The 25,379-nt window shown below is 45.6% G+C and overlaps 2 protein-coding genes across 3 annotated transcripts in view; one reads left to right on the top strand and one right to left on the bottom strand.

Annotated features, from left to right (window-relative positions):
• Nucleotides 1–12,181, bottom strand: part of LOC119659116 (ATP-dependent Clp protease ATP-binding subunit clpX-like, mitochondrial) — a 59,287-nt gene extending 47,106 nt beyond the window's left edge. The window contains exons 1-2 of one of the 2 annotated variants that reach the window (XM_038067040.1): nucleotides 11,974–12,181; nucleotides 10,842–11,296 (exon numbers count right to left, since the gene is read on the bottom strand). In XM_038067040.1, the coding sequence (XP_037922968.1) occupies nucleotides 10,842–10,917 (76 nt within the window). In that variant the 5' untranslated portion in view covers nucleotides 10,918–11,296; nucleotides 11,974–12,181. Of the gene's footprint in view, nucleotides 1–10,841; nucleotides 11,927–11,973 lie in introns of those variants that run through there. The other variant, XM_038067039.1, reaches the window with a different exon arrangement.
• A 5,000-nt stretch (nucleotides 12,182–17,181) lies between these two features.
• The window catches only part of LOC119658771 (E3 ubiquitin-protein ligase Iruka), a 43,554-nt gene continuing 35,356 nt past the window's right edge, over nucleotides 17,182–25,379 (top strand). The window contains exon 1 of the mRNA XM_038066467.1: nucleotides 17,182–17,709. Coding sequence (XP_037922395.1) covers nucleotides 17,620–17,709 — 90 coding nt within the window. The 5' untranslated portion in view covers nucleotides 17,182–17,619. The remainder of the gene's footprint in view (nucleotides 17,710–25,379) is intronic.

Raw genomic sequence — 25,379 nt, 5'->3', positions numbered from 1 at the left:
GGAAACTTGGGTTCTTAGCAAGAAAAATTGCGAACTCTTGGCCGCGTTCGAGAGAAGAATCCTCCGAAGAATTTTTGGCCCCCTACATGAGGATGGACGATTCCGTAGCCTACACAATGACGAAATCTATGAGCGATACCATGACCGTACGGTTGTGGATAAAATCCGGCTCAATAGGTTACGGTGGGCGGGTCACTTAATCCGTATGGATGAAGATGATCCCACCCGGAAAGTCTATAAGGGCAATATCTATGGTAGGAAAAGAAGACGAGGCAGACCCTGCCTAAGATGGAGCGATGGCGTGGGCCAGGACGCCAGACAGCTTTTAGGGATATCGAATTGGTGGACCTCGGCGCAAAACCGGGATGTCTGGAGTTCCTTATTAAGGCAGGCCTAGACCGGATACCGGTTGTTGCGCCGTTGATGATGATGATGATGATGATGAATTACGTCAGCATCTTTTTTGCATGATTTTCTACCAAACTTGGCAGTATTATGCGCGATAATGACCTATACTTTAGCTAGTTTTTCCTTCAAATAGTTGGTAACATATTATTAGTAAGTTTATTTGAGCAGATATCGGGATAGGACATATTTTGAGACCTTAATTTCATATCAATATATCGCTCTGATTTTTTTTCAGATATTTGGGTTGGGTAGTCTCCGAAAATGAGTCCTGTCTCACTTTGAGTTGTAATACTTTTTGACCCCTTGTTAGCGCATTTTGCAATATACGTCAAAATTAGAACTTCTCGTGAAAATATTAATTGGGACCTTTTATTGGATACCCCACCAGCATACATTAGACGGAAAAAATGGCTTCTCGTAGCGATCCATTGCTATTGGACGGTAATTGTCTTTTAGCAATGTAAATATATTTTTTGAAAGTGTTCACTTCGTGGTTGAATTTTTACATCAAGCAAATCACAATTTAGAACCATTCAACTTAAGTTTAAATCATCAAATGTACGATATTGAAACATTATACGAAAAAGTCGTCGCGTGCGCAACCACATTCTCACCACTAGTACGGAGGTAGTGAGACCTTTTTTCATTCTTCACCTATGGCGGAGATTACTATACGCTGGGAGGCTACCAAAGGCAGCGAACGTCACACCTCATGGTAACGGAGGCGTTGCGCTGGATCATTAGCACAACCTGCAATGATCACTTCTGAAATGGAGGCATCCGCGGTCGGTAAGACGGTGGCCCCATTACGAAAAAGTCGCTGGAAAAGCATCTTCGATGACGCTCTTGTTGCAAACATGGCCGAAATGAGACTGACGTGGAACGCTAAGCGTTCGGGTGGTAGGTCGCGAACCCACTCACGGTCCACAACCTGAAAAGGGCGATCGGGTAGCCGGTCTTCTGGACAACCTACGGACCCAGGCATATATTGGTACCATCGTAGATTCGGGGGAAAAGCTACAAGATGTACACTACCGTGTAACTTCGCGACCTCTACAAAAAACTAGGCCCACGGGGGCTACTGGCGACGACCACCCAGAACGCAGCACCACGTCTCCTCACGATTCAAGACCCTCTCAGCAGGCAGCTACCTTGTGGATACTGGCACGGAGGTTTCCATTCTTCCCGTGCCCCGGCATCACCGATTAATATCACAAAGTTTGAAACTCATAGAAGCGAACTCCTCACAAATAAATACCTGCGTAGAACGTTTTCGTGGCGGTTCATCCTAGCAGATGTCAGCTTCCCCATTTTAGGACAAGACTTCTTGTGTCACTATGGGTCGCTAGTGGAGCTGCAGAACAGGACATTTATAGACCCCACAACCAACCTCATTTCGTCACGGTGGGTCGAGATTCTCCCACCCAAGGAACAGCCTTTCCGTACTCCGACGCTCGTGGTCGGGCACCCTTCCAAAAGTTTACCCAATGCGAAATGTAGTCTCTCGAAACCAGTGAAGCATGATGTTCTGCACCATATCAACACCACTGGTTCCTCTATCTTCTCGAAGGGGCGTCCCCTACCATCCCAGAAGTTGGCTATATTACGAAAGGAATTCAAGCAACTAATTCAACAGGGCATCTGTCGATCTTCAGTCAGCTGTTGGTCATCACCACTCCATGTGGTCCCTAAGCCAAACGGCGAATGGCGCTCCTGCAGGTACTATCGAAGGCCAGACCGATACCCCATACCACTCATCCACGACTTTGTGTACCATCTCGCAAACTGCCGCATCTTTTCAACCTTGGACTCATCGAGTTCACGCGGATGACTTTTGGGCTGTGCAACGCGGCGCAAACTTTTCAAAAGTTTATCCACTCGGTCCTGCGAAACCTTGACTGCTGTTTCGTATACCTGGGTGATGTTCTGGTCGTTTCTTTCTTCCACAGAGTCTGAGCATTTGGCCCATCATTTTCCAACGTCTCCAGAATCAGGTGAGATTCCTCGGCCTTTCCATTACCCCTGACGGAATCAAACCCGACCTAAAGAAGGCGCAAACAATTTCAAGCTTCCCGCGTCCTAAGACAATGAAAGAGCAGCGGAGGTTCTTGGGCATGCTAAACTTCTATCGTAGTTTTCTACCCAAGGCCGCCCACCACCAGTCTGTTTTGAACGCGTACTTGTGTGGTCCTAAAACCAAGGACACACGAGTGGTCGTGTGGTCTGAAGAGGCTGTCCAGGCGCTTGAAAAATCCCGATAGCAGCTGGTTGATGCTACACTTTTGTCATTCCCTCAACAAGACGCACCCCTATCCGTTGATGCTTCTGACGTCGCAATAGGTGCTGCTCTTCACCAAAAAGTGAATCAAATCTGGCAACCGTTGAGTTTCTTCTCTAAGCAGCTCAATTCCGCTCAACGGAACTACAGTACTTACGATCGAGAACTGCTCGCCGCGTTTCTCCCTAGAAGGCAGGTTCACAGACCACAAGCTTCTAACGTATGCTTTAAAACACAAGTCCAACAAAGCATCCTCTCGTCAACTTCGACACCTGAGCTTCATATGCCAATATACTTCTGACATACAGCATGTGTCACGTGTCTCTGAAGTAAATATCCCCGCCTCAGTCGACTTTCCGGCTATCGCCAAAACACATACATTGCGGCCACTTCTCGCAAGGAGGTGTTTCATGCATATCACGATTTGGCGCACCCAGGCATCAGGACAACGAACGGTAACGGTTAATTACTGGAAAATAATTCTGGCACGCTATGAACAGCAACAATCTGCCGAAGCCCTCTGTAGAGAGTGGATCCCGCGCTTTGAAGTCCCAGCAGTGATAATCACTGATCAGGGAATGCAGTTTCAGTCCACCCTTTTCTCGGAGCTAGGCAAACTCCTGGGATTCAAGCGCCATAAGACTACTGCATACCACCCGCAATCCAATGGGATTCTTGAACGTTGGCACCGGACGCTGAAATCTGTCATCATGGCCCGCGACGATCCCTCCTGGACGCAGGTCTTGCCTCTCTTCCTACTTGGCCTCCGAACAGCCAGCCGCGAAGAGTTTGCTGTCAGTCCCGTGGAGCTAGTGTTTTTGACAGAAGATGGGGCCCTACAGATTTAAGATTGCTGCGTCTGCTGAGAGAAAACTTAAAAAGAATGAAATCGACACCACCCACCCGTCACTGCAGGATAGGACGCCCCCTCAACGTCAAGAACTGATGATAATGTGGACAAAATTAATGCCCTCGTTCGTGAAGAAAGTTGCCGAACCATTAATGAACTCTGGGAGATGTCGGGCATGTCATTCATATTCAGAGAATTTTATCCGAAGATTTGCACATGAGAAGGGTTGCAGCCAGATTCGCCCCGCGCCTTCTCACAGATGAGCAAAGGGAACGTCGGCTTCAGGCATGTTTTGAGCTTCAAAATCAGCTCGAAGGGGACCCTGAATTTTTTCCCCAAGGTGATTACTGGTGATGAATCGTGGTGCTATGGATACGACTCAAAATGAATATGAAAGGAAAGCGTTTTGCCACTGTGGAGGAGGTGAAACAAAAATCGCTGGAAGGCTTAAAGGACATCCCGATGAGTGAATTTAAAAAATGTTTTGAACAATGGAAGAATCGTTTGGAGGAGTGCGTTGTAGTCAAAGGCGAATTCTTTGAAAGTGATCAAAATTTGGTGTAAAAATCCTGTTTTTTTGGGTCCCCCCTCGTAGAATCAGGATGGAACCCATTCGTTGCAACGGTCAGCTTCAGATGCAATTCTCTCGTATCCAACCATCGCAACTACTTGACTGGTAAACCACTATTGCTGATACCACGGATACAATGACAGGCTATGCAACACCTTTGCAAAAAAAAGCGCTCTTTCATCAGAAATCTATTCAAATTATGTTTTACGTGGACAAATTGAATACATGACCCAAATAACCAGTTTGTCGTTCTACCAACGCATAATACCCATTTCAAAACTTGATTGAATTGCATTGTCTTTTATTATTAACTGCGATACAATACTTGAATATGAATGCTAAAATCCAAATTTATGTAATAAAAATTTGGATTTAGCAAAAATCGTTCATTTTAATTATCGCATTCAAACCACCGGAAATGTCTTGAGGTTACATTGCATTGCCCCTGCCCCTGGGACTTTTTTGTTTTTAATGCCGGAAAGACAAAAAGCCATATTTCAAGTTTTTCTTAATTGTTTGGTAAATGAGTTTTATGTGACTTAATTGATTGTAATGGACACGATTACTCTGCCGCCAGCAAAAACGTTAATTTTTCAATGCACAAAAAATGTAACCTTATTAGCGTAATTGTAGGAAAATGTTTAAGGGGAAATAAAATCTGATTTGGATTAAGAATAATAATTGATGGAGGCTTTGGAATTATCTACTTATTTTCAATCAGTGGCAAGGGAGTTGGAAATATAGGAACCATCAGGACTTTGGTAGTAAAAGCTTCGCCAACTCAAGGCTTCTCCGATAATATGTTATTCATAGAAGGACGAGAGGAGATCGTCGACAAAACCCGCAGCGATTTGACGAAAATGTTGTGGGTTTACGTGACTGTTTGTAAAACCTGACAGAAGAAAATACATATATGACGAAAAAAATCATTTATCGACCAATAAAAGGACATGGAAACGCTCCAAGTCCTCATTTTTTCCTAATTCAGTTACCATCGATGGTAAATTCTCAATTTTTGAGTACGAAAAAGATGCAAAAAGGTAGAATTCACAATGGGACACCACCAGATCTGGTGTTCCAGGAAGAGACGCATGGGCACACCATGTCCACTTTCCTCTTTGACGTCAGAGGCATTGTCTTTACCGAGGGTACTGAGAATGTGAATTCTTTACTTCGAACTGCTCAAAGGATTGATATAGAGAGACCGATATAGAAAACAGAAGCCCTAGCGACCCGACTGCAGCAGTATGGGTATTTGTCCTCTGAGACAAAAGTCACATAATCATCGGAAGCGAAGAAAAGGACTAGAAAAGTTTTTTGTTGTAGTACCCAACTACTGCTACTGTTCCAGCATTCCCGGTCTTTTTGCTTCAATCCGGCAACAATGTCTTACTCCATAAAGGGGACATTAATCCTTCAACTCCAATTGGATATGCAAGGAATATGAAGGACAGTTACGAATCGATGGAATTGGTGCGCAATCAATTACTACTACTGCTATTGCTGGTTAAGATAATTTTGGTGCGGTCACTCACGGGGGGATTCTTGAATGTCTCATACCGATATATGTTAGGCCCCTGTTCTTTGCAGAAACCACAGTTCAGATATGTGGTTCTATTCTTTGTAGATCGTCTAGACTTTGTTCGCATCTCGTTTGGATATCGTAGTTTTCTCAAGCATGCGAAGGTTTTCGGCATCGAGCTTCCTCGTATTGGATCCCAAGAGTCAATATTATATTGCATGTATTTCAAAGTGGCGATGCTGGAGCGGAAGTAACTGTAGTAGTAGGCCATAGTGAGACCATTGTGAATGTTACACGTATTGAATTGTTGGCAGAATTTGCGATCTGCAAGTACTCTGTGGAACGGAAGAATGCTGCATACCGAGTAATGTTGCACTTTCAAAGAATGCGGGCACTCGCGGAGACTTATCACGAACTCCGTCGAGCGGAGAAGCGACGACTTCACAGGCGCCGAGACAAAGAGGGACATATGATTTTCGACAGAATGGGCATATTGAAGCGATGGGTTAAGTATTTTGATGAACTGCTCAACAACCAAAATATCGGCAAGTTGGAAGTCCTGCCAACTGTAGACGACGGACAAATGGTGCCACCACCAAGCATAGAAGAAACAGTCCGTTCAATCCATCGACTTAAAAATCATAAGTTGCCAGGAGTCGATGGAATTACAGCCGAATTGGTTAAATATGGAGGCGACCAATTATACCAAGTGGTTATCAACTGATGCTCAAGGTGTGTGACAGCGAATCAATGCCTGACGATTGGCAAAGAGGCATAATCTGTCCCATACATAAAAAGGGAGATATTACACAGTACAGAAATTATAGCACGTTGCTGGGTACCATCTAGAAGATATTCCCCGCTATCTTGCTAGGCCGGATAGCCCCATACGCCCAGAACATCATTGGCACATACCAAAGAGACTTCACTCCAGGCAAATCAGCAACAGATCAGATTTTCTCTGTACGACAACCGATGGCAAAACTGTTGGAATATGGACATCAGTTGCACCATCTTTTCATCGACTTTAAAGCCGCCTATGACAGCACACTGTACACGGCCATGAGAGAATTCGGTATCCCGACGAATGGACGATATGGACATCATGGGAAGAACAACCCAAGATGTACAGTCTCCCTTCATCCAAATAGAGCAGACGGCGCGAGATCTTGGGCTGCACATCAATGAAGGCAAGACAAAGTATATGGTGGCAACGTCAGCACCGAAAACCAATCAACCAATAACATCAAACCGCACTGGTCAAACAAGAAGAATAAAGATAGGAGACTACAACTTTGAGACCGTTGATAATTTCTCCTATCTAGGGTCGAAAATCAAAACCAATAACAGCTATGACGATGAAATCTGCTTCTACCACAAATTTCTCGACAATAAAACACCGGCCAATTAGCAAATTTATAAGAATGCCAACCGGGAAGTGAACCATTTCAAAAATCTTTACGATAAACTGGACACTCGGGATGGCGAGAGAGATCTATATCGACTTGCTAAAAGCCGTAACGAACGTGCACAGAATATAGAACACTTCTATTGCGTTAATAACAAGAACGGTACCTTGCTTACCAGCCGTCGAACCGCAACAGATAAATGGCGAGAATACTTCTGAAGAATTTGCTCATCCTCCACTTTCACAATCATAGTCGACATTTGGACCAGTTCCACCTGTCAGCGCAACTGGTGGTCAGAGGTGGCGGTGAGGAAGACGGGGCGACAATCCTGTCGGCCAAACCAAAACCAAGTGGCCGAGGAGAACCTCCATAGTGGTGGCACCGGGAGACGCTGTACTCACTTTGGCTTGCCGGCCGCGATGCAGTAGGCGAATGCTCCAAAGGCCTAATCAGGGTGATTAGACCCAAGTCTGCACGGGAACTCATCTGAAGTGGCAAATTGGTCACGAAACCTTACCAGGGGTATACTGGTACCATGGGCACCTGGACTCTCATATTTCGGGTGAACTCCCGATGTATGTGACTACAGTTCGGTTATTTGCGGTAGGCATATGGCATATGTTCAAGCGAGAAGAGACCTTCGAGCCTCGGCGTGGTGTTGCGTTTCAACACGGGTGCCGTACGCCTTAGTTCGGTAGAGATTTAAGTAGGTCTTGCATCCGCCAGTATGAATGCTAAGCCATGCACTTGGTATATACTGGTACTGTTGTTGCTTGTCTCAGCGGGGCTTTGATTGTGGTCACAAAATCAATCCGTGTCCTAAAAAGACTGTGGGATTAAGTCTCCACGACAGGTACCTACGTAAAATACTCATGGGCTTAACTGGCAACGCAACTGAAGTCGAGGAGACAATAAAACGAATGAAATCGGGGGAACTGATGACATCGCATCTGAGCTCTGGAAAGTGAAGAGCTGGGACCCAACACTGTGGCTCAGTGAATTCTTTAATCGGGTTATTCAGGAAAGAACACCATCTGACTGACAAGAAAGTACCACGTTTCCAATATGGAAAAAGAAAGGTAGTAAGTACTTTCCCATACCATGAATGCATTTTTGACAACCGTATTCGCGAAATCGTTGAAATAACCGTGAATCAAGCCGGATTTGACAAACACTGCGGAACTACTGACGCAATACACGCTGCACATCGCCATCTTTACATTGCATTTCTGGATCTAGAGAAAGCATTTGACCGTGTGCCACACGAACTCATCTGGCGTGCTTTACGACAACACTTAGTACCAGAAGAACTTGTGCGCTGGGTTCAATTGTTCTACTATGATCCGAAAAGTAAAGTTCGAAGTATGGCGGGTGTATCAAAACCGCTTCGTGTCTCTGTTGGTGTTCATCAAGGAAGCGCCCTCTCACCACTCCTCTTTGTTCTTGTTATAGACACCTTCACACGGGGTATCCAACGTCCAGCGCCCTACACACTGCTTTATGCAGATGATGTTTCCCTAGCATCTGATAGCAAAAATGATCTCGAGCAACTTGTTCAAAAATGGAATGATCGCCTCATGCAACACGGTCTCAGATAGAATTTAAACAAAACTGAGTTTTTGACGACCGATCTCCATGAAACAGGCACAATCACTGTCAGCGGCAGTGATCTGCCCAGAACTGAGCGATTTAAATACCTCGAATCAACGCTATCAGCCAATGGAGAACTGCGTTATGAAATTGGTTCACATATTAACGTAACCTAGATGAAGTGGGGTTCCACAAGTGGTGTTCTTTGTGATCGATGTATCAACGAACGTCCCAAATCTAGAATCTACCGCAATGTCGTCCGTCTTGTCGTTCTCTATGGTTCTGAGTGTTGGCAGACTGTAAAAGACAATGAACGGCGTCTTGCGGTAATGGAGACGAAGATGTTGCGTTGCACTAGTGGCGTGACACGGTTTGATCACATCCGAAATGAGGATATCCGCGACCGTTATGGAGTTGCATCGATCGGGGAAAAATTGCGAGGGAGGCGTCTTCGATGGTATGATCATGTAATTCGTGCACATCGAAGTCGATGGTAAACGACCAAAAGGCAGGCCGAAACAACGGTGGCTTGATACGCTGGGTGAGGATTTAAAAGCCGCGAGATTGCACCCTGGTCAGGCATTCGATAGAGCCAAATGGCGAAACTGATCACGACGAGCCGCCCCCGCTTGTGAATGGGACAAAGGCTGACGAAAAAGGAGATGAGCCTATTTCAGCTTACAAAAATTGTTTCGCTCGAAACGTCTCACCACAGGGTCAAAGCTCTTACTGTACAAGACTATGATCTTGCCAGTAATCATGTATTCCTCGGAAACCTGGGTTCCGAGCAAAAGCAATTGCGAAGAATCCTCGGACGAATTTTTGGCCCCCTACATGAGAGTGGATGATTCCGTAGCCTACATAACGACGATATCTATGTGCGATACCACGACCGTCTAGTTGCGGATAAAATTCGATTCAACAGGCAGCGGTGGGCGGGACACTCAATCCGTATGGATGAGGATGGTTCAGTCCGGAAAGTCTATAAGGGCAATATCTGTGGTAGAAAAAAAAGACAAGGCTGAGAAGGCTGATATGGAGCGATGGCGTAGATTAGGATGCCAGATAGCTTTTAGGGATATCAAATTGGTGGACCTCGGCGCAAAACCTATGTGTCTGCTATAACTGGTTTTGCCGTAGGTAATGCGTAGCCTCCGACAGGGTCAAAAACATTACTATGCCGTTCATACTCCTCCGTATAAATTGCCCTTGTAGCTATGTAGAGACATCTTGTAGCACAATACAAATCCTGTGTATGATATGAATGGTCCTCCGCGACCTCGCATCTCTTAAGTTTGCTTCAAATGTGCTGAATGTGCTGCGAATTGTCGACCAACTCCGCCGAACGCAGTTGTTCCTCAAGAACCTTCGATGCTTACATTTCGTAGAGTAAGCAAAGTTCAGAATTTATACAGTCGTCAAACAAAATGAAGACGAATGTAATTGATGCTGAAGTCGCAGTCAGACACGCGAATTGGGATAAATATTTCAATTTTCGATACTGGGTGGATCTACGTCATCCGGCAAACTCGTAATACTACCAATTTAGTAGCTTTAGCCAATAAACTTATTGCAGGTGGCTGAAACTTGTTTAATTGGCAATTCCAAATAACACACAACCGCTCCATTTGGTGATATGGTAGAAAAGGATTCTGATACCCTCAATGGCTGTAGAGGAATATCAGATTTTGGGAAAAAGGTAGGAGTTGAGAAGCAGTTATCAAAGCGCGCGGCTACTGATTGACTCGGATCCAGCGCAGGTGGTTGATTAACCTGAGGAAACAATGATGAGGTCACATATTTTCCTCACCTCGTCCAGCTTCTGAACAGTCAAACTATGTCAATTCCCAAGTTAAGCTATGTCAATTCCCATGAATCGTCAGGTATATGTCGTGTCGTTTCGCATAATACGAAACCTCAATATGTGTTTAGATATATGTCTTCCTCTGTGGTTTCCCCAGCCGCAATACTTAATTTCTTTAGAATTCCCATCAACGCAACTCCACCACCAAAACAAATCATGAAAATTCCCACGAAATAGTGTCAACAGTGCCAGCAATCGCTTCCAGAGCTAGACGAACTCCTGCCAGTTGTTCTACCCAATCACGACTCAGTCACATGCGCCCAGCCAACAGCTGACCGGCCAGAATGACTGGACATTCCCACGTAGTGACCCCCGAACAAAGGCAACATAAACTTTTAACAAAACTTACCGGATCGTGCAAAAGTGCACCAATTTGCCTGGGCGGCCAAGCGGCCGATTGTCAGGCTGTTTCGTACCACACGCATGCTGCGCAGTCCGATCCCTTTCGGATTTCCAAACGAGCGTTCACAACCAGGTTTCGGGCAACAGGTGATCCAGGAACGTCAGACAACGGTGAGACACTAACTTTTAGCTGCCGCGAACTCTAGGCCACCACGTTCTTTGAACTCAACTGCGTTGTTTTGTCGACGTGAGAACCCACTGCAACAAAGCCAGTCGTTGGCAGAGGAGAAATTATATCACCGCGGACACAGGCCGAAGCTGCGACACGACACCAACACGGTCGAGCGACGTCAGAATGGATTCGAGTATTTTTCTGTATTTCGCGATAGAATAAATTGCGACTTAAAAACACTGATGAGTGGTGGTTGCCTGGCTCGAGCAGACTTCGGACGCACTTCCTTGCTGTTTACGTGTAAGAATTTGGCGTTAACTGGAGTTGATGGGAGTAATTTGGAACTGGAATCCGATTTGCTACTCTTTTTCCTTCTAAAAGCAACGATACTTCCGGTTTCAGACGGGGATGGGGCCGCAAATTCGTCTTTTGATATTTTTAAGTAATTTTAGTGAACGAAACATGCGACACGGCCGGAAAAAAATTTTGAAAAGAAATCCACGAAACTGACAAAGTTGGCACAGTTTTGTTTTTCACGAGGGTGCGATCGCGATGTGCTCGAAAATTCAATAAAAATACTCCACGCGCCGAGCACAATTCCGGGCAACGCAAGCGACGACTCGTGACGATGAACTGTTGGCGAATTGTCCGACACTTGACAAGCTTGCCCAGCTCGAGATGTTTTGCGGACGCCTCGGCAGTTCGGTACCCACCGCTCGAGAAATGCTAACTTGCGTTCTCCCAGCTCGAGCGACACGATATCGTCTCGAATCGTTGTCCGATTCTCTGCGGCTTTGCGACCCGTCCAAGGCCTCAAGAGAAGAAAGTGATGCAATAAAAACACGGGGAAATGGATGACAATGCGACGACGATTTCAGAATCGGTTCGCCCGGGAGGGAGCGATTTCGAGCTAAAGTTCTATTTTGCAAATCGGACCCCAAACTGACAAACAACTCCCCCAACTCACATGAATCTGACACGAATTGATTAGTTACTTTGGATTGGACGTATATAGATATTCCCACTTGACGTATATTTGTTGTGTATTACTCGCGCTTCGGATAATGTCAACGGAAAGCACTCACGATTAATTCTTATCAAAAATCACGAACTTTTCCTATCTTTCGGCAATGTCACGGGAAGGAACACGGCAGGCAGACATCTGTTCTTTTCGGAAATGAAATGTCAGGCTGAATTCACCACGATTCGAAAATTGGTGTGGTGAATTTGAAGGTGGTTGTTTTTGTGTGATCGAGGGGATGTAAAGTTTATCACGAACATACATTTCCTAATTGAAGTAAATCATTGTTTAGAAAACTATTTATTTAGGAAGCACAACAATACAATGCAGGGACTTTTAAAAAAGCAACTTCAGTTGCTATGTTCACTTTATCCCTTGTTGCCTTGTAATGATGAAAATCATTTCTTTAGTGCAATCTCATAAAATTTACAATAAGAGTTTTTGAAAAGTGACTGTTATTTTCTAAGTGTAAGCATTTTATATTTAATTCATATTTATACGCATTGAAATACATGTCCATGATATGTGACGTCACATAAACCAACAAATTGCCGTGAAGATGCATCATTTGCATTCTCCCTAATGCAACCTATCTAGGGATTGCGTTTGGATCTAAAGATTAATTTATGTGCAAATATGTTGGAGATTTACATTAATTTTATTGTAACTTAACACAACCAACCAAACCAGTCGCCTAGTGACGTCACTGATCATTTAAGGGGAAGACCCTCCAGAACTATAAATTTTTGCATTCATTTTCCTTTAATATTTCATTTCCGAGTTATCACAATCCCGGGAGATGCCGGATTTTACCTAATATTAGCACCAAGTGCCAAGCATTTAAGCTCGGACGATCCTACCTACTTAAAAACTAAAGGGGCACTGGTGGAAGGAATGGGAGAATCCGTCGAGTACTCCCCGCAACATCGAGCACGTATACAGAATGGTGTACTTCTGCATGGTTTGAACCACACTGTACGAAAGTCCCAGGACGTCAAGGGAAGCCGTCAGGGATTTAGGTAGAATACCTGTAGCTGACAATATTATGGGAACTACAACCACCCGTTCGAGACGCCAAATTTCTTTGATTTCCCGAGCCAGTGGCTCATAGTTCACCTTCTTCTCCACATATTTCCGTTCAATGTTGCTATTATGGGGGATAGCAACATCAATAATATACGCGAAGCGACCCGTCCTGTTAACTAACAGTACGTCAGGCTTGTTGTGTAGAGTATGGCGATCAGTCAGAACTTGCCGGTCCCAATACATGCCGTAAGCGGAACTATCAAGTACTGCTTCCGGCTCGTATTGGTAAACCGGACATGGTCCCGTGATCGGCCCAGGCTTGTATGCAAGGTTTTGATGGATAACCTGCCTGGTGATGTATTGCACCGGTGACATAACAGTACAGTTAAAAATGAGATGGCCAAACGTCTCTAACGCCGAACCACGCATTCTGCACTGGTCGTTCTCCACCCGTTCTTTCATGATGAGCTTTTTATAAGCTCGGGTAGCGACCACGCCGTCCTGAATGGCACACATGAACTCCTCCGTCTCAGCAAAGAGTTTTTCAGCACACAGCCACCTGTTCGACAAATGGCTGCCAAAAACAATTCACGTGTTTACCGTGCATTGTCTTTGACTTCCATTCATCGATCCGCTCTTGGTCCGACTTCACCCCACTCAGAGGATTGATAGGTCGATCCTTTAAGTTAAGTGGAGTCAGCCCACAGTCTGCCTTACAAACAGCCACATGCAAGGGACTCGTCTGCTGTTTGCTGTAAAAATTAGCGCGCAGCGAATCGACTTGGCGATGATGTTGTGCCGCCACGTCAACTACGCCCCTACCTCCGATATCACGAGGCAGGTTCATCCGCTCTACGGCAGACTTTGAATGATGCATTCGGAATTTCGACATAGTTGACCGTATCCGCCGCTGGACGTTTTCCAGATCGGTCTTCATCCACGGCAATATTCCGAATGCATAAGCCAATGGAGGGATAGCGAATACATTCAACGCGCTTATCTTATTCTTCCCCGACAGATGCGATTTTAGTACCAGCTTTACACGTCGCAGATTCGGACAGCAGAGCATCCTTCAGATCACCAACTCGAGCATGGGTTCCTTGCAGAATTCCTAGGTACTTGAAAAATTCTGTCTCGGTCATAGCTTCGATGTGGAGGTCACCAATGCTATGTCCGGCATGTGGCTCGTGATGACCTTTGCGGATGGCTTGGATTCGACACTTGTCTAATTCAAACTCCATCCGAATATCACGGCTGAACATGTCTATTATTCGCAACAGACTTCTAAGATGGTCGTCAGTACCAGCATACAGCTTGATGTTATCTAAGTGCATCAAGTGTGCCAGTTCGCACTTAGCACGTAGGCCATACTTTATTGCAAAACCATGCCCTCTAGCTTCATTCAGTAGCCATGAAAGGAGGTTCAGTGCCATACAAAACCAAAGGGGACTCAACGTATCCCCTTGGAAGATGCCCCTCCCTATACGGGTGGGCTCTGAGGTATTGGCACCCTCAGATGTACGCACTGATAAGGTGGTATGCCACCCTTCCATGACTGTCGCCAAAAACTTTATTAGTTTCGAATCAATGCGATACAGATGTAGGATATCGATTAGCCAGGTATGCGGGACGCTATCAAAAGCGTTGACATAATCGATTTAGCAACTAAAAAGGTTTCTTTGGCCTCTAGTTGCTTGTCCTACAACTACCGAGTCGATAATGAGTTGCTCTTTGCAACCCCTTGACCCAACTCGGCAGCCCTTCTACTCCTCGGACAGAATGTTGTTGGTCTCGAGGTGCGCATTGACCGTTCCACTAATAATGGACTTTATGAATTTGTAGAGGGTTGGTAAGCAAGTAATCCGTCTGTGTCTTCGGGGTCCTGCACCGTGTCCTTCTTAGGGATAAGTTAGGTAATCCCCGCAGTGAGGAACGTTGGAAATTCGTCCGGCCGACTCATGACCTCATTTATACTGTGTGCCAACCGACTGTGTACGCTGGTAAATTTCTTATATCAGACATTTTGCACCCGATCCAGACCTGGGCCCCTCTAGTTCTTCGAGCTATTTATGGCTCGTCGAACTTCCTCTTCGGTAACATCCGCAAAATTCATGCCAGGTGCATTGGCATGGCGGGTGCTTTCGGCGATGATCCACTTAGCATGCTGGGCGGGTAACCGTATGTTGCATTCTGGACACGTCTGCAACGACTTTCGCCATACCGTCGTAACCGACTGCCTATGACAGAAAATTTCTGCTTTAGTGTGTCCAGAATTTCAACTATCGCTGTCTTACTAGGGATGGCAAACACTTGTGCTACTTTGCACAAGTGCCGGACACTGTCCCAGAACGTGTACAGAGGTTTCGTCATACTCCTCACAAAACCTGCAGGCAGTGTCCGTAGATATCCCTAGCTTCCCTAGGCCAACAATGACCAGTGAGAATCCCCACTATGATTCGGAGGTTCTTTTTGGTGAGGTTTAAGCAATTCTTTGTGCTCATGGGTTCGTATCCCCCAAAAAGCACCCTCCATCCCTGGTAGGCCCGCCTAGTATAGTTCCCTCAACCGTTCCTCTTCATTTCTTAGAGTCCACTTCCGATTCCACAGAAGGGGTCTGACCCGTGTAAACGCGTCCTTGCTCCCTTGTTGGCTAGTTTGTCCGCAGTCTCGTTGCCTTCTAGCCCAGCATGGCCGGGAACCCAAACCCGACCTTGTTGGACAGTGTATTCAGTTTTTCAAGGCACTCCCACACCAGTTTAGAGTTCACCTGGTTGGACCTAAGTGCCTTGATCGCTACTTGCTTATCGGTGAGAATAGCTATGTTCTGCCCTCTGTAGCTCCTTTGGAGATTAAAGGAGGCAAATCTGTCTATGGCTATGTCTATTTCCGCCTGGAATATGCTAGTGTACCAACGTATTGGTTCCAAGTACCTTTCCTTGGACCAATGGCATCGGCACCCGCTCCCTCTGCTATGAGGGATCTGTCAGTGTACCAAGTAATCAGTTGCTGATTTAAGCGCCTCACTGATACTACCGACCATTCTGAATATTGCTCTCCATGCTTGCATCTGTATGTGCAGATGGAGAGGGGTTAATCCCAGAAGGACCTCCAGGGATGCCGTTGGGCATGTCCTCATTGCCCCACTGATACACACTCAAGCCAGTCTTTGGAGTTTGTGTAATTCCCTGGCTTGTGTGCTGAGTTCAGTTCTTTCTGCCCAAATAACCGCTCCATAGGTAATTATTGGCCTTACTATTGCAGTATATATCCAAAGTAGTATCTTCGAGCTGCAACCCCATTTTTTCCTACTATGGAGCGGAAATTGTTCCGCTCGAAACGTCTCACCATAGGGTTAAAGCTTTTACTGTACAAGACAATGATCTTGCAAGTCCTCATGTATTCCTCGGAGACCTGGGTTCTTAGCAAGAAAAATCGTGAACCCTTGGCCGCGTTCGAGAGAAGAATTCTCCGAAGAATTTTTGGCCCCCTACATGAGGGTGGACGATTCCGTAGCCTACATAACGACGGAATCTATGAGCGATATCATGGTCGTCAGGTTGTGGATAAAATCCGGCTCAATAGGTTACGCTGGTCACTTAACCCGTGTGGATGGAGATGATCCAGTCCGGAAAGTCTATAAGGGCAATATCTATGGTAGAAAAAGAATACGAGGCAGCCCCTGCCTGATATGGAGCGATGGCCTAGGTCAGGACGCCAGACTGCTTTTAGGGATATCGAATTGATGAACCTCGGCGCAAAACCGGGATGTCTGGAGTTCCTTATTAAGGCAGGTCTAGACCGCATACCAGTTGTTGGCCGTTGATGATGATGATAAAAATGGTTACCACTATTAAAATATAAATAAAAAAATCTAGGTGGAACAAGGGAAACTGTCATCGGCAATTGTTGATAAAATTGAAAAAATAACAAAAATAAAAGTTGATTGCCGTAGTTTCGAATTTTTATCCCTCGAATATTTGAATAAGCCTCAAAATAATAAAATTCAGAGACGGTCACTTCCGTTGTGTCCCGTAAAAATCAAGTGAAATTCGCGTACACACCACACGCACGCCTGCCAATCTCTCCATTCCACATGACAACCAATCGCACCACAACACGCCGCACAATAATTTCAAGTTTTCTTGACAGCTCGTGTCCATTCGGTCGGAATTCAATGCGGGGTGTTATTTCCAGCAATTTTGATTAGAAAAATCATTTCTAATCAGTCCGACTGAATTCCCGTAGTATTTCTAGTGATTGGGAAAACGTCTGGAATCCGTCATTGACTTCACGCCCGTCTATGACAAGAAGAAACAGTTGGTCGAGCGGTTTATACGCGAAATTCGCCTGTGAAGTTGTCGATCTGTGTGAGAATTCTTGTGATGAGTTTCGCGATGCAATTTTTATAAAACGTTGTGAGGAATAGTCCGTGCAAAACCTGAAAGTGTGTACAGTCTGCAAAATACTTGGACGCTCCGCTTTTCTCCAGTCCGTTTGTTTTGTTGTTTCGGCATTTAATCGAGTTGGAATTGAGAGATTTGCTAAAGGAGACGGAGCAGCCGAAAAATGGCCGAAGCAGTGGTTGAAGACCGGCCACAACAGCCCCAGCGGTTTTACTGTCATATGTGCAGTGTGGAAATTCATATGGTCACATCGGTAATTACTGTTTTACTTGCTTATCAACCAATTGACCAAATCAACTGGAATTTGTTCTGGTAGCCGGCGGTGTGCGTGTGTGTTTCGGGGGTTGTTCGTCTGGGCGAACTCGGCCGCAGGGACCGGTTTTAAAGATCATTTTTGATATTTCGCATTCCTTTTCATAGTCGACGATCGCCGGATAGTTATATAAATTCATTAGAATGCAGATAAGTTACATACTCTTATCGCTGAGTAAATAAATGGCCATGGATGGAAAACGGCCCTGCCTCGCTGTAATCGATGGAGAGTCATTAAGTTTTGTTTACTCGCGATTTGGGGCGGTGATGTGCTCATTGAAGCATTGTTGTTGTGGTTGTTAGGCCGACTGCCAACTACGTGGGAATACTGGCAGCAGATTATAATTTTTCAGAGTCCGTAATGTTCACTGCCAGGACTCAGGAGTAAATATTACGCGGGCACAAAAGAGCAAACCGATTTTAGACGCTCTTCAAAGAATCAACTATTTGAAGGTATTTGGCCACCTAACCACCAACTAACACGAAGTCCAGACTGCACAGACTGAAATGACTCATTATCGGAACGTGAACAAATTATCTGGCAGGCGGTCTCCATTGTTCGTTTAGTCAGCTTCATTGAGTAATGCAATCAGTCAAAGCGAGAGTGCTTACCTGATTGTGAACGTACGATAATCTCAAGGAAATATTTTCTGGCTACGGTGATATCAATGGTCCGTGATGAGACTTGAGAGATCATGTTTCTCTCTGATGAGGTCCTGTTTTCAGTCATTATCACTTAAATCGCTTCCAAAGGCCGTATATATCCCCATACGCCAATTTTCATCCCGCCACTGTTATGTACAGGTCGTGGTGCTTTTTCTTTTGCTTTGCTTTAACATGTTTTTAGTGGAGTGCTCATAGTTTCCAGTGTTTATTTCCTTTTTTTAGTTCCACATCTGAGGAGGTTCCACATCGTCGACGAAACCGTTCCCAATATCGCTCTCCTAACGAAACCAGACTGGGGGAAGCCCCCAACGTAAAAGTATATGTTCCCGGCTACATTACTTTCCGCAATGACGCGGTACAGGCACAGTCATCTTACTCAGATTGAGACTAAGCGCAAATGCCATTCCATCGGTTGCACATGCATCAAACTGCCTCTTAGCAGTAGACAGACTGCCTGTTAACAGTGAAGGCGTCCTTCGAGTCTTAATCGGCTCTGTCTACTTCCCGGGCGGTACAAGTCGCCACCTCACTTTCATTCTGTCTGAACTTTGGGAAATCACGGCCACTTTTGACGCTTCCCTCTTCGGTGGCGCGGACATCATTAACGCTGTAGTACCATCCTTTCCTCGAGGGTCTTCTTTCCTAGGCAGCTATATAATCTCGTCCAATCTCTCAGCATGTGTCACTAGTTGCTCGTCTTTGTCAGCTCACTCCGACCACCATGTCCTCAGCCTCTCTTTGCATCTACAGCAAATTCGCCCCTCCTTCTACCATCCGCATAAATGCACATCCTTCAGTCTGACAAACGGGGACAATTTTGAACGCGACTTAACCAGTGCGCTGGGTCTAGACACCTTATCATCATCATCCCCTAGGGATCAGTCCTCTCCGCTATCCTCTTTTCTGTGTTCACCGCAGACCTACTCAAATCCGCCCTACACCCAAACCCAATTCGAATCCTCCAATATACGGATGACCTCATCCTTTATGCCTCCACCAGAAACATCCCAGCCGATGAAGCCCACCTGAATTCCTATTTGGTCGAGCTTTATCGGTACTTCACCCGTTGGAAACTCTCTCTAAACCCACAGAATTGCGAAACTATCGTATTCTGCGGTAACGCAAAGATGACGTCGAAAATAAGGAGTTACAGATCAACCCTATCCCTCAAATTTCATAAAGCCCCAATCCCAACTGTTAATGAAGTCACCTACCTTGGGGTGACTATGAATTCCCGCCTATCCCACCTCCTACATATCACGAAGGCACTAAGCAGTGGCAATTGATGCCTTCAAATCCCTTTACTCAATCCTGAAATACAGCATTCTAACACCTCCGAGGGTCAAGCTGTTTTGCTACAAACAGCTTATCCGTCCCCTCCTCATTTTCGGCTTGATTTTCTGGTCCGACAGTTCCCCTACCCAAATCGAATGACTTCGACTCGAAGGACGGAGAATCCTACGCCACTGTTCCAACACCTACAAAAACGAAGATCGCTCCAAATGCATCTCCAACCAGATCCTCTACATTTCATTTAATTTCATTTTAAAATTATTTATTCAAAAAACCAGTGACTTACATTGAATACATAACGTTTGTTTCTTATTTCTAGCCTAACCGTAACCTATTGAGCCGGATTTTATTCACAACCGGACGGTCATGGTATCGCTCATAGATTTCGTCATTGTGTAGCTGTGTGTAGTTGGCTGACAATAACCGTGCGCGGATTTCATCATCGTAGCTGTTATCGGTTGTGATTTTCGACCCTAGATAGGGGTATTTATCAACGGTCTCAAAGTTGTAGTTTCCTATCCTTATTCTTCCTGTTTGACCAGTGCGGTTTGATGTTGTTGGTTTTCGATGCTGACGTTGCCACCATATACTTTGTCTTGCCTTCAATTGTACGCTAGCACGTCTCGGGTGGTTCTTCCCACAATGTCGATATCGTCAGCATAGGCCAGTAGTTGGGTGGACTTAAAGAGGATCGTACCTCTTGCATTTACATCAGCATCACGGATCACTTTCTCTAGGGCCAGGTTAAAGAGGACGCATGATAGGGCATCCCTTTGTCGTAGACCGTTGTTGATGTCGATTGGAGTAGAGAGTGATCCTGCTGCTGGTCAGGGTCAGCCTAGTCAGTCTTATTAGTTTCGTCGGGATACCGAATTCTCTCATGGCCGTGTACAGTTTTACCCTGGCTATGCTATCATAGGCGGCTTTAAAGTCGATGAAAACGTGGTGCAACTGATGTCCATATTCCAACAGTTTTCCCATCGCTTGCCGCAGACACTGCAGAGAGAAAATCTGATGTTGCTGATTTGCCTGGAGTGAAGCCTCTTTGGTATGGGCCAATGATTTTCTGGGCGTATGGGGCTATCCGGCCTAGCAAGATGGCGGAGAATATCTTATAGATGGTACTCAGCAACGTGATACCTCTATAATCACTGCACTGGGTGATATCTCCCTTTTTATGTATGAGACAGATAATGCCTCTTTGCCAATCGTCAGGCATTGATTAGCTGTCCCATACCTTGAGCACAAGTTGATGAACCACTTGGTGTAGCGCCTCCATATTTAACCAATTCGGCTGTAATTCCATCGGCTCCTGACGACTTATGATTTTTTAGCCGACGAATTGCACGGACTGTTTCTCCTATACTTGGTGGTGGTAGTATTTGTTCGTCGTCTTCAGTTGGCGGGAACTCCAACTCGCCGATGTTCTGGTTGTTCATTAGCTCATCAAAGTACTCAACCCATCGCTCCAATATGCCCATTCTGTCGAAAATCAGATTTCCCTCTTTGTCTCGGCAGGATAAGCATCGAGGTGTGTAAAGTTTCATCCTGCTGACTTGTTGGTAAAACTTCCGCCTTCCGCGCCTGGTGTGGTTGCTCCCTGTACTTTTCTAGTTCGCAGACTTGTTGGTTCTCCCAGGCTTCCTTTTTCCGTCTGTGAAGTCGCTTCTCCGCTCGACGGAGTTTGTGATAAGTCTCTGCGCGTACCCGCGTTCTTTGAGAATATAACATTACTCGGTATGCGGTATTCTTCAGTTCCGTTGCTAGCTTACATTCATCGTCAAACCAGCCTTTCCGACTTTTTTTGCGGCTGGGGCCAAGTATCTTTGTGGCCGTATCAATGATAACGTTCTTCAGATGGTTGTGAAGATCATTTGTTGATGCCTCATCTCCAGGTCCTCTGTTGACTGCGGTTATTGCGGCATCCATTTCCCTCTTATAGGTGTCGCGGAGGGCTGTGTTGTGGATGGCTTCAGTGTTAACTCTCACCTGATTGTCAAAGGGGATTCTAGGTGGTATTGTTATTCGAGCTCGGAGCACCATACCAACGAGATAGTGATCCGAGTCAGTATTGCCCTTCCTATATGTTCTGACGTTCATCAAGGCTGAGAGGTGGCTGCGTTCAATCAGCATGTGGTCAATTTGGTTGAAAGTGGTTCCATCTGGAGAGGCCCACATATGTGGACCGCTTTCCGCGAAGAGTGCATAGCCTTTTGCTTATATTTTCAAAGCCGATAACAGCAGGTTTCATTTTTTGGCTGACTAAGATACCTACTCCGAGCACATGGTTTGCTGGATGGCCACTATAATATATGGTGTAGCGGCTCTTCTCCAGGAAACCGGTCCCTGTCCATCGCATCTCTTGCAACGCTGTTACATCAGCCTTATATTGGGACAGGGTATCGGCTAGCTGGTTCGGTCTGTACAGGGAGCGCACGTTCCATGAGAAAATGCACCATTCGTTAATCCGTTGCTGTTGCCGGGTTGGTCGTTGTAAAATCCATTCTGTCCGAGGCTCCTGTTGTGGCATCGTAACATCGGTTTTCCATGTAGGGTTGTCAGCCCTACAAAACCCCCAACCTGGAGCTTCCCCTTCGACATTGGTGACACATTGTTCGAGCACAGAGCTTGCCATGTCAATTGGATCTGATCGATACCGTACGAGCAATTTCTGCGTTCAACAGTAGGCATAGGAGTTGTCTGTTATCTAAATGTGCGCAATAAAAGAGGCGCTGACCTTGGCCTTGAAACGGATCACCATCTGATGGTTGCTTACGTTCGCTTTTGTGTTACGTCCGCCACTTCTTGCAGGGTTGGAGACCCTACAAGTTCAACGTCGACTGCTTATATAATCCATCTGTCGCTCGACAGTGAGAGGGCTCTCTTGCTGATATTCTGAGTTAGACATCTGAAAATATCGATCGATGAGCATTGTCTCTTTTCTCGGGTGGTACGCGAAGAGGCCGCACAAGATCTGGCTAACTCCAGAATCATGAATGTGGATCGATGAACGGAAATGATTGAAGGCTGCTGTGGTCGATGGCGAGCGCCGTTATAAAAAAAGCAAAATCGTCGGATTGAAGGCTATATTGACCGCTACACGTGAGCGCGGTTACAAAATGGAATTTGATATTACGCTTGTTAGGAAAGCAGAAGATGTTGTAGACCGCAATAATTTCAGGAGTGCATACGCATGCGATCGCAAACATATCGCTGGTCCTGTGAAGGACGTTAACGGCCTACTTCTCATCCACCATACTCAAGCATATAGCTCTGGGTAAAGTTCCGCCTCTTGTGGATGGAATGGCTAGTCATCATAACATTGTCCTTCCAGTAGAAGAGAAATTAGGTCGATGGTCTCCCCGCACAGTTATTTACCGCATTTCCGGCAGTTTCTGCAGATTTGCTAATTCGACTCGTACGGAAATCGCTGCGCGTGCTCTACGGCAAAGGAAAATTCCGAAGAAACTAATAGCTATTATCAGAGCGATAAAGCGGAGTCCGCCAAGGTTACTTGTTGTTATCGGTCACGTTTTTTATATTGCTTTGAAGGACGTGGAACAGTTCAATGGAGAATGAAATCTTTCCTTAAACACCTTTATTACATTGATGCCATCTGTTTGTCCTCTTGTCTGGTCATGGGCCTTGGACAAATAACTCTTTATTTGGAAAGAGAGGCAAGTAAAGTTGGATTGAAGCTAAACAATGATAAAACCAAGGTGTTTAGTCTGAGTCGTATATCTAAGAATCGTGACTTTTGCCGCATTAATAGTACTAGATCCGCTTTCGCTGCTTTGTCTAAAATTTGGAAATTCAATTATCATCAAGTTGAGACTGTTCTCTGCTGGTTATGCCATGCAGTTAAATGCACTGTCTTAAGATGACTGACGAAGGGGTCACTCTAAGCGCATCTGGCGCAGAAATGAAGACAAATAAGGGCTTTCGGGAAATCCTGGAAGAAGTTGAACCTCGTTTCAGTCCGGAGCTGCACTCCGGAAGACATTCCAAAAACGGCAATATGCACACCTTTTGGACTCCTCGAGTTGACTAGGATGACTTTTGGACTGTACAGCGCGGCGCAAACATTTCAAAGATTCATGCACTCTGTACTGCGGAATCTCCACTTTTGTTTTGTACATTTGGGTGATGTTCCGGTCGCGCATTTAGAGCACCTCCAGTGCATATTTCTACGTCTCCTTGATGCCGGTCTTGTACTTAACGTTGAGAAATGCAAATTTTTCAAACGCAGGTGAGATTCCTTGGTCACCGGATTACCCCTGAAGGCATCTAACCAGACCCAGTCAAAGTGCTTGGGCATGTTAAACTTCTATTGTCGTTTTTTGTCGAAGGCCGCCCACCATTAATCGATCCTTAACGTCTTCTTGCTTCGGACGAAAACCAAAGACTCCCGTCTGATTCCCATAGCAAGATGCACCCCTAGCCTTATTCGTCCATGGTTCAGACATTGTTATAGGTGCTTCTCTTTACCAAAAAGTGAACCAACTCTGGCCGCCGTTGAGCCTCTTCTCCAAACAGCTGAATTCCGCTCAACGGAACTATATCACCTAACGCGAGTTATAAACCGCGTACCTCGCAATTAAATACTTTCGGTATTCCCTTGAAAACAGGCCATTCACAGTGTTCACGGACCATAAGCCACTCACTTTTTCATTGAAACAAAAGCCCGACAAAACGAAGAACACACACATTTAGGGAGTTTCTATCTTCTATCTTCGGCGCAACATCCAGTAGTATTTCTAACTGTCCATGAACAAGGACATGAAAGTCCTGGGGGTTTAACGTGAGTACCTGCCGTGTAGGCATAATCCCACGGTCCTCTTCGGACACGGATTGATTTTGGAACCACAATCAGAGCTCCGCCATGCAAGCACAGCGGTGCTGGTTTATACTGAGTGCAGGCTCAGCATTCATACCAGTGGATGCGAGGCCTATCTAACACCTCTGCCGCAACTACGGGTTACGGCACCCGAGTTGTACACCGCAACTCCACGCTTGAGCTCCGAGGAGCTCTGCCCGCGATGTAGGCATAACCACAACCACCATGAAACTCCCACTAGGGGGCCAATCGCAAATAACCGGGCCGAGAACACATCCTCCAGCAATTCTCCTGGAGCATATGTCCCGGTTCCCATGGTACCAGATAACCTCCGGTGAGGCTTCGTGGCCGAAGCCATTTCAGATGAGTCCCTTGCAGACTTGGGTTTGATCGCCCTCTTCGAGTATGTGGCGCGGCAGGATCTGCAGCATTTGAAATTTATTTCCAATGTTGCGGATGCGGACGGGTAGATGGCGCGGAACTCTCCACTCACTCATTTTCTGAACGCACCAGGGGAGTGGAGAATTAGCGGTGGAAAAATGCCGTTGGTTGGGACAGTAAGGACCGCAGGGAAATAAGTCGGTCTCTTCTGTTCCCAACCGCGGCGGCGAACTGATCTTTGTCTTTTTTCTTCTTCTATTTCGCTATTAAATAAATTTATTTAAATTTGAAAATTATCTTCAGAAGTAAACACCTAGAAATTATAATATCGCTTAGTATAATTCAAGTCAAAGATTGTGATCAAAACAGAATAAGTACGTGGGGATGCTTGAACAAGGACAGTTAAGCCCTTGGGGTTTTAACGTAGGTGCCTG

This window comes from Hermetia illucens, chromosome 6 (genome assembly GCF_905115235.1).
Source record: "Hermetia illucens chromosome 6, iHerIll2.2.curated.20191125, whole genome shotgun sequence".
NCBI classification, from domain to species: domain Eukaryota; kingdom Metazoa; phylum Arthropoda; class Insecta; order Diptera; family Stratiomyidae; genus Hermetia; species Hermetia illucens.
Note: the sequence above shows the minus strand (reverse complement) of the source record. Positions and strands in the feature narration are given on the sequence as shown.